At 39.8% G+C, this 10,438-nt stretch overlaps 1 protein-coding gene across 2 annotated transcripts in view; it reads left to right on the forward strand.

The window, feature by feature from the left end:
- Positions 1-10,438, forward strand: part of XRCC5 (X-ray repair complementing defective repair in Chinese hamster cells 5 (double-strand-break rejoining)) — an 83,684-nt gene that overhangs the window by 63,822 nt on the left and 9,424 nt on the right. For both annotated transcript variants that reach the window (XM_014531118.1, XM_014531119.1), the window contains exons 17-19: positions 3,021-3,130; positions 4,868-4,964; positions 6,922-6,989. In XM_014531118.1, the coding sequence (XP_014386604.1) occupies positions 3,021-3,130; positions 4,868-4,964; positions 6,922-6,989 (275 nt within the window). The remainder of the gene's footprint in view (positions 1-3,020; positions 3,131-4,867; positions 4,965-6,921; positions 6,990-10,438) is intronic.

A 10,438-nucleotide genomic window follows, 5' to 3' on the forward strand; every position in this document is an offset into this window, starting at 1 on the left:
ATCAGGGGGTTGAGGAGCTCCCCGCTGTCACAGAGTAGGGCCGATAGGGGAGTTGGGGCGCTGCACCCTGTCACCCACAGAGCAGGGCCGATCAGGGGGTTGGGGTGCTGCCCCCTGTCACTCACAGAGCAGGGCCCATCAGGGGATTTGGGGCGCTGCCCCCTGTCATGCTGATCCCGGTGCCGGGAGCCTCGCTGCTCCGCTGATCCCGGTGCTGGGAGGCCTATTACCCTTTTACTATATAGGATAGAGGCCTGGTGCATGGGTGGGGGCTGGCTGGTTTGCCCTGAAGGGTGTCCTGGATCAGGGTGGGGGTCCCCACTGGGGTGCCTGGCCAGTCTGGGTGAGGGGCTGAGGGCTGTTTTCCGGCTGGCGAGTGACTAAAGCTTCCAACCGCTCCTTGTTTTCTTCTCTCTTTTTTTTTTTATTCTGGGCCAGCTTTAGCTCTGAGGCCTTGCTGCTGAAAACATAGATACAATGTTGCGGTCCGAGCCCGGCTGAATGGAAGCCCTTTTCTGGGGTTTTGTTTAGCTTCTTATTTGCAACATAGTATATAGTTGCTTAGAGTTGCAACTGAGAGGCTGGCAAGTGAGGCGGGGAACGTTGGAGTCTGCAGCAAGCAAGCTTCGTGCTCGCTTCAGTGCCTGGCTGCCGGCCGCCATCTTGGCTGACAGTTAATGTGCATATACTCACTGATTAGCCAATGAAAAGGGTAGCGGTCATACGCCAATTACCATGTTTCTCTTTTATTAGTGTAGATAGTATGTAACATTATTTATGTAATATCTTATGACACAGCAGACAACCTTGCTCTGCCAAGCTTCTCTTCTCTTAGTCTCTGTGACACCATAGCCTCCTGTTTTTTATCCATCTCCTGTCCTTTTCTTCTTGGCCTCCTTCATCAGCTTCCTTTCCTCTTGTTTCTTCCTGTATGTCTGTCCATGGACTCCATATACTGAATCATTTGTTTTCTTCAAACATAACATGTGCTTTCCCACCTCTGTTCTTCCAACTTTTGCTCAGTCTGTTTTCTCCTATATGACAGCTAAACTTTGTTTTTCATTGCCAGCTAAAAAAAAAAAAATGTTAATTCATGAATTTTAAAAAATTCAGATCAATTGATATGTTCCCATAACATTCTTCACTTTTACCGCCTGTTGTTTTTGTGTATGTGTATTATATCCTCTACTAGAGTGGGAACTCCTCAAAAGCAAGAATCTCATCTTCAACTTAATTGAATCTTCCACAGACCATAGCATAGTGTCTTATATGTAACAGTTACACAATAAATATATACCAGGTTAAATTAATGAAAATGCTCACTAAATCAAGCATAGAGGAACATTTACATTATAGCGTGAAAGATCCCTCGTTCTCATTCAAAGGAAATGAGAAACTTGGAATCTCTGGGATTACTGCCATTGACCTGGAAAGGCTCTTGTTTGTGCCCAGATGTATAACTCTGAATGAACTTTATATCAAACTGTCTGATAAAGAAGCCTGCTTTAAGTGGAACAGGAAATATCAAACATTTGTTCCTTCACCTTTCCAAGCTGCAAAAGGGAGATAGCTTTTGTTGCTTTGAGCTTCTGTCGATGGTTTTCTGCCGTGCCTACTAATCAGGGTTGTATTGTTTACCTTGTTTAAAAAGACCCATCCGAGCGTTCTTTCTCTCCTTTGAATTGCTGTTGGATATTAATTTACTGCTGCAGGATACATTGGTAAAGATTTCCAAAATTGCAAGGAAGTGTTTCCTTAATCCCCCTCAAGTTTGTTAAGTACTTTATTATAATGGAGATCATAATCTCCTGGTTGGTAGAAGAGATGAAATGGTTCCTGGGCATATTTTCTCCTGCTGCAAAATTTTTATATTGGAAAATACTTCAGTTTATAATCCTTTCCACATGCTGCAAGAGCCTTAGGAAATAAGTGGGTGGCACTGAGTTTCCTGACTTTCATAAGGTGTCTAGCATTGGTCAGGTCACTGTGATTCAGTTAGTGGCCCTTACAGGCCAGCCTTGAAAGTACTTTTCATTAGTATTGTATGCACACATTCATAACTGTTAGAGTGCTCAGATGAGGCCATGATCACAGCAGGCACGCAGTCTTAGAACATCTTGACCATTTAGCATAAAGTGCTGAGCAGCCCTAGGGAGTGGTTTCAGGGGATGAGTGAGAAGGAGCCGTTAGGCCATGAAGGTGCATGTCTCCGTAGTTTGTTCTTCTGCGCAGATCATAAGGGTCAGTTTTGATCTGCTCAGCTACTTAAGTTTCCTGATGACGTTGTTTTTCTATTTTTCTCTGCTTTTATACTGAAGAATTGTTTGTTTGTAAGGCAGCCCCAAATTGCAATCCGCCTTAGAAATGATGACATTAATGTGTTTTCTCTTTCTGTAGCATTTCTGACATTGCTGGCTGACAGTTATTGTTTATTAAGTGTTTATTATGGCTTGTAGACTGCTGAGCAGCATAGAGGTTATTTGGGTTCAGCTGAGGGCAGAAGATATATAGCAATGACTTCCCATTCCAAAGGATATTATTAAATTAAGACGAGGCCGGTCTTTTCTAATTTGACCTGGGATTAGTAGAAGATGAGGTGTCCCTGCCTCATTATTTTCCACTCTCTTGCACTGTTTGACATTTATCTTAAGTGTAATTAGGAGAGGGACTAGAGGACCTATCTTTTATAAATATATTTGGAAAGACAGTTTTAAATTAACCCAATGGTTCCTAAATTCTAGGGAAGGGAGAATAAAAAGCAAAAACAATAATTTTTTCAAAACCCAACAATTTAGTATTTGAAGTCCCAATTGGAACATTTAGCTATAATTCTAAGCATTTTAGAAATTAAATTTTATTTCTTGACAAATATTAGTAAGTTCTACCCAAACTTTTCAAATAAAGACATCTAGAATCAGCATTTTGCATCTCCAGAAAAGAAGATAGCCACACAGAAGGATATATTCTCTCTAACAAGCATCACTTGAATAGAGAAAAATAAAACTTGTCTTGTGTTCTAGCGAGTCGCCAGCTAATAAGTCACATTGAACAGTTTTTGGATACTAAGGAAACACCGTATTTTATGAAGAGCATGGACTGCATCAAAGCCTTCCGGGAAGAAGCCATTCAGGTACTGCTATCCTAGCCTGTCTCCTCACCCAAAACCGTTGGCCATCATCACAGGGGAGACACATATAGCACCCCACAAATAAGCCTGGGCTTTGGAAACAGTCAGTCTCACTATGAATAGCAATGTATGCCAAGAGAAGTGGAGATGACTAACTCATCCTACTGTCAGTGTCATTTCTGAGGGGGAATAAGGATGGGTGGAAGAGTGGAATGTTTTATCCCTGGGAGTGAGCTTTTTGTTATGTTATAGCCTTGGCTGTATGGTTCCCATTAGGCAAACAGGAGAGTTCCATTGTACCCCTAGTGGTCCAGTCATTATTGTAAAGGATGGACTAATTATTTAAAGATATTGATGGGAAATATATATTGTGTAATTATTGAGAAGGATTTTATGAAGACAGGAGTAGGGACCTGAATGCCAGGGCGTAAAAGAACACTGAAAATTAATTACTCAGTACCTCTATCCTGCCTTTTGTGTGGGTTTTTGTTGGTGTGTTTAATTGGAAATGTTTATAAAACACTTCAAAAATCTTCCAAATTATTTCTAGGCTTTTATACATAAACTCTAGGCAAGAATAAGCAAGTTTAAATTATAAAAGTAGGCACAATTATAGTTCTTACATCTTGTACTAATTAATATTTGCTGAATGAATGAGCAGTATAATTCTTGAATAGTTTAGACACTTGCAAAGAATAAGAAATGGGAAAATGGTTACAGTTAGAATAGAATAAGAGATTTAGTAGCAGGTGACCCAAATGCCCTACGGATAAAAGAGAAACTTTTGGCAGAGTAGAATCAGAAGAAGACAGGGGTGACTCAGTCAGGTGGAGAAAGATTTCATTAGGTGGGAAAAGGCAGTAAAAAAATACTGCTTTTTAAGTAACACTGCTCCCCCGGGCTAGATAGCGTCTGACGACATTTCTATGTACTCCTGCCACTACTTGTCCTTAAAAGTACCCGGTGATAGATTTCTTTAAAAAAACAAAAACAAAAAACAAGGAAAAATAGAAAAAGAGTTGGAGAAGAATCAAAAGAGACTTTAAAATTATATCAATCTTAATGTAAAGACATTTCTAGTTGTAAAAAAAATGTTTTTAATGTTTTATGGAATAAGTGGGGAAATTTAAATACTGACTGGTTATTTGCTTCTTTTAAGGAATTATTATTAAATTTTATGAGTACATTTTAAAGAATCTATATATTTTAGCTATTGTGTATTAAAATACTTATAGATGAAATAATATGATGGAAATTTTCTTCAAAACAGTCAGAGTTGTGGGAGAAGGTGGGGGTATCGATGAAAGAAGATTGGCCGAGCTGATAATTGTTGAAGCTGGGTGATGGGTATATGAGTGTTCAATGAGTTAATCTCTATTTTTGTTTGAATATGTCTATATTAAAGGGTAAAAAACAAAGTACCAGGCCACTAAAAAACTATGTGGCTCTGGGAGGTTCTGTACCTTCCACAGATGGAAAGATTTCAGGTTCCTATCAAACAAAGTTGAAATTGGAAATAACAGTTTTCCATTTACCAAAGAAATATGTATATTACACATATATTATATATATTTAATATTTATATAAAAATATATAACATATATTTAATATTTATAATTATACACATATATGTATAATTGTAATATATATACTATCTATTATAAATGACTAATTCAGTATATATAGTACTTTGGCCTGGGGAGGACTCATTTTTATATTTGCTCTGACTTGCCCCCACAGTTTTCAGAAGATCAGCGCTTTAACAATTTCCTGAAAGACCTTCGCGAGAAAGTGGAAATTAAACAATTAAATAATTTCTGGGAAATCATCATTCAGGGTAAGCTATCATTTTCTTCAAATATTGATGCTATTTTTTCTAAATATAAATACAAATTCTAATATATAAATTGTGTTGTGTGATGACTTTTGATGTGTATTTGGGAACAGCTCAGGATTCAATGAACTAAAAACATAATTTAATAAGCCTAAATACAAAGAGGTAAATAATAAGTATACATGTAAGTCCCACATGAAACTGTAGCCTGACCCGTTTCAAAGATCACACCTTTCTGTTAGATCAGTGCTTCTCAACCTTCCTAATGCCGCAACCCTTTAATACAGTTCCTCATGCTGTGGTGACCCCCAATTTCATTGTTACAAATTGAACATAATTAAAGCATAGTGATTAATCACAAAAACAATGTGTAATTATATATGTGTTTTCCGATGGTCTTAGGCGACCCTGTGAAAGGGTCGTTCGACCCCCAGAGGGGTCGCGACCCACAGGTTGAGAACTGCTGTGTTAGAGGAAAGAAGCTGTGAGGGCAGAATTGCCCCCTCCCCCAGACTCTGAGATACTTTTAGTCCTGCTGGACCCACGGCACTTTCCTTGGCCTCACCTGCTGCTTTTCATTACCATGTTCTTGGGCTTCTCATAGCAGCAGACCAGCATCTTCATGCACCAATGTGGCCACTCAGTTCCTCACTTATTTACAGTGGCCAATGCAAATTAAACCTAGAAAGAAGGTAGCTTTGTGTTTGATTTTCTTCATGCCCTCTGCCCATTTTTTTAAGCAGACTTGATATTTTTTTCAGAGCCCAAGTACTCTGTACAAGCCATTAAAAACAATGATGTTAAAAAGTATGAAACTTTTCACTTGAAATAGGGCCCCAGAATTACTTTCAGCCTGGCTTTATGTGCATTTCTGTGGGAAGGAGTTACATACCTATCTATCCAGCTTCTAACGGGCAGCTTTTCATCACACAGGCAACCATTTCCCTGACAGTTCATTTCTCAGCCCTTTAACTTCTACACTGGGGAGCAAAAGCAATTAGAATAGGTGGCAAATGGGGCTTCCTCAAATCACTCTTGTGTCTCTGCTGCCGACCTGGTAGATGAAAGAGATTGGTTTTGGTATTTATTGAATGCCTCCAGCATATTGTTTGCTGAAAAGAAACTTACAGGACGTACACAAGATACGTATTTTCTGAGAGCTTATATCCTATTGAGAGAATACACATGACTTGTGCCATTTCTAGGTACAAATGGATATTAAATGCATGTGCTTTACTGAAAGTATTTCATGCATCAGCCATTTGAGACAGGAGAAAATCTTAGGAAGAAAACTAAAGGGTAGATTTTCTCTCCTTGGTTTGCTCTCACTGAGCTAAAATTGATGTGCTGTGCTAAATGATAGACAGCCATTGTAAGAGATGTTTCCTCCCGACCTTGGCCTTCCTGCCATTCCATCAATAGCCAGTAACACTCCTGGAAGTCAAAATGTCTTCAGATTCCCATATTGGGTACCAAAGTATACAGTCATTCAGTTATCACTTATTTACTGAGTTTCTGCTGTGTACTACATTGAGGGGAATATAAAGATGAGTAAAACCTGCCTTAGAGAAAAGTGTAGCGTCCCAATAGGAGAGATGAAATTTATACAAATAGTTATACAGGGTAAGATATGATGAGAGCCATTTCAAAGGCATGAACAAAGTGATCTGAGAATTCCAAAAGAGAGATTATTTCTATCTGGATTTAAGCAAGGAAGGCTTCACGGAGCATTTGCGATGTGATTTTTATTTTACACAAGCAAAACTAGGAGAAAGGGTAATGTAAGATGGAAGGAACTATGTGAATGAAGTGTCTTTATAGTTTTATATTCCTTACAGAGAAGAGCACAATCATAGTTTTAAAGATCTCCAGTTCTAAATGTGAGGAGGTATGGTGGAAAGGAAGGTGGTGGGACTGGGGTTGATTCTGTACTTAGATTTTACTATGAATTACTTTTTAGATGGAATTACTCTGATCACCAAAGATGAAGCCTCTGGAAGCTCTGTCACGGCTGAGGAAGCCAAAAAGGTACTTCCTGTCTTTAGATCAGTTATTGCAGTGAATGTTCTTTTCTTAGTGCCCATTCTTATTTGAAGAAGTTACCTTTTTTTCTTTTTAATATATTTTATTGATTTTTTACAGAGAGGAAGGGAGAGAGATAGAGAGTTAGAAACATCGATGAGAGAGAAACATCGATCAGCTGCCTCCTGCACACCTCCTACTGGGGATGTGCCTGCAACCAAGGTACATGCCCTTGACCGGAATCGAACCTGGGACCTTTCAGTCCGCAGACCGACGCTCTATCCACTGAGCCAAACTGGTCAGGGCAGAAGTTACCTTTTTGAGGGTAACTATTTTTAGTGTACCCATTTTTATTCAGTCAGCAGACAAATTGCAGCGTCCTTGTGGGAGAAATTATAATCCCACTCAGTGTTCCGTAGGCTGTGGTAATGTTTCAGAACTCTCCTGTGACCCCAGCTTCAGTAGCTCCAAAGCTGCTGACGTCCATAGTGCATACCAAGCTCAGCCTAGACCCCATCCCGGCCACACATTGGTCGCCTGAGGAGCTTTTTTTTATAAAAAATACTGATGGCCAAACCCCTCCCCCAAGATACTTTTTTGTCTGAGATGGGTCCTAGGCATGGTTTTGAATTTGTAATTTTGCAGCAAGGTGGCAAAACACTGGTGTTCTAGCATAAGGCACATCTAGGTGTTTTCAGTAAGTAAAAGACCCCATGTGTGAGACCCAGGAGATTCGTATTGACAAATAGTTAGGCCAAGGTGCTGTTGTGTATGAGTACTGAATCTGATTCAGCTATGAGTCAAATACGTGTGGCTATGTAGGTCAATAATCCTTAATTATACCTAGGTTTTTGATAAAATTTTAATGGAATTAAATTGAATAGCTCAAAAGTGTATGGTTCATAGCATTCTGCTTCAGTTTCTGTCACTGATTGACCCAGTCCTGTCAGCACAGCCCCTGGCCACTGCCAGTTGTGTCCTCAGCCTCTGCTGTCTGCTAGGCACTGTGCTGGGTGTTAAGACAGCACCCCTGTCCTCTGAAACTCAAAGGAGCAGTTACAGGTAGCAAAGGGAGGCAGTGAGACTCAGAAAACACTGTACCCGTGGAGGGAGAGCTTGGTCTGGAGTGGCAGACAGGACTCTGTTAAGGGAATGGCAGGAACAAGGCTGGAAATACTCATCTTATGGCTAAGTTTAGGTCAAATCAAAAACGCCTTGAATTTTTATAAGTGATTTGGTAGAAACTCTAATGTTGTTTGGAAGAACAGTTAGTCTAAATATGCAGGAATTTTTTTAAAGCACTTTGCCTAGCAAAAGCCTTTTGCTTTCAGGAAATAATATGCTGGAATTTTAGAAGCAAACTCTAAGATGCTGATGATTGTCTCAGGAGGAGTTGTCTGCACCCTCTCTGCCATTATCAGTACTGTGAGGCTGCCAGTACTTGAGAGTATGTCATTCAGCGGCTGTGTTTTATTTCTGTTTGTTACTTTATACAATGGCTTGCTGATATTTCACCCTCTAACTGGCTTGTATCATTCAGGGCTCTGCACAGAGGCAACCAGTAGAATGTGTGTGATGGAAGGAAGATTGGTTTATTTTAAGGGATTGGCTTATATGATTGTGGAAGCTGGCAGATCTGAAACTTGTCGGGCAGGCCAACAAGCTGGAAACTCGGGCAGGATTTCTATTTACAGTCGTCAGGCAGAATTCCTTTAACTGATTGGATGAAGCCTACCAACATTATTGAGGGAACCTTTACTTCAAGTCAGCTGATTGTAAATGTTAACCACATCTACAGCAACATCTAGTCGGGCGTTTGACGCAGCAGCTGGGCACCATGGCCTAGCCTGAAGGCTTGTCAATCCGTTTTTGCTAAACAAATAAAATTAGCCAATACAAATACTTTAATTTTAGTCACTATTGCATTAAAATATCTATTATCTAGGTGAGAGTTGAGTACATATTACAGTTTTTGGAAGAAGAAGGGACACTGATCTAAAAGGGTAGTTTTCCTCTCAGAGGTGTCACAGCCCAGTGGATCCAGTACATTAAAGTTAAAGCAGAGAGAAACCTGAAAGGGGATCATATGCTTCTTGCAAATTGTCTGAGGTTTGTTCTGTGTTGCCTCCCCAGGAATTTTGATGTCTGATAATGTAGCTATAGAGAGGAATTTGAGTTAATGACTGTGTCTGGGGTGGTGTCCTTACATGATTCTAATATCAGCAGAACTGATTTCGGTTGGTTGTAATTCTGAACACCTCATCCTTGACTAGAGAGAAAACATGGTGGGCAGTAGAGTCCAGCCCAGTGTTTAGACTCCCCTGTACACACTGGCTTGTTTGCAAGGTGATGATTCTGTACCTGCTTCAATGTCATATGAACCTTTGTTTTTCAGGGTGAAGATTTAATCTTTTGTATTAGAAATGTTTTTAAATGGCACCTGTTGGTTTTTGAAGAGAAGTGTAGAAGTGAGAGTGTATTTACAGACGATAATGGGGAGAATTACTGAGAGGGATTCTGGCTCATGGCAGCTGGTCCCTTGTGGGTTTTGTGTTTTTTTAATTCTCACCCGAGGATATGTTTTTATTGATTTGAGAGAGAGAGGAAGAGAGAGAGAAACATCGATGTGAGAGAGGATCATTGATCAGTTGCCCCCCATATGCACCTCAACTGGGGATCAAACCACAACCTAGGTATGTGCCCTGACCGGAAATCAAACCTGCTAGGTGCACAGATGCAGTGTTAGTTTCTAGTTCTGTGGAGGGATAGGACTGGAAATTTCTGGCAGGTCTTCTTTTCGCTTTTAATGGGAGAGACATGTGTCAGTTATTTCTCTTAGCCAGGTTAGGGAAGTGTGGTCATTTTTGACTGTGTACTAAAATAGTCATTTATGTTGTCTTTATTACACAAGTGTTTTAAGTTTGGTCATTTTTCAAATAATTAAGGAAACTTGAGTATAATTAGTGAGATTGAATAGCAATCTTCACAGTGCATTTAAATTCAAGATATTTATAAGTTATTTAAAATTGGCAAGCTGTCAGATTCTTGCTGTTGGTGACCTGAAAGGAAATAATTATCCAGGGATGTCTATTTTAAATGACTATGAAATTCTAACTTCACACTTGCACATCTTAAGGAGAGCCATTTCCCCCACTGTATTCTAGAAATGTGTGGATGTTTGGATTCTTTGAGAAATGTAGATAAGTCAGCCATGCTGCAGAAATAGAAAGTTCTTCCATGACATAAAGTTAAATATAGGTAGTCACTTTCTTTTAGGTGTACAGATACTCTCACTGCATTTTGAAGCCTCAACAAAAATATTACCACTTTTACATTCGTTTTTATTGTTATTACTAGAGGCCCGGTGCACAAAAATTTGTGCACTGGCAGGGGATGGGGGGGGTGGGGGGTTGTCCCTCAGCCCCACTTGTGCACTCTCACAGTCTGGGACCCCT

This window comes from Myotis brandtii, unplaced genomic scaffold, assembly GCF_000412655.1.
Source record: "Myotis brandtii unplaced genomic scaffold, ASM41265v1 scaffold79, whole genome shotgun sequence".
Taxonomy (NCBI): Eukaryota; Metazoa; Chordata; class Mammalia; order Chiroptera; family Vespertilionidae; genus Myotis; species Myotis brandtii.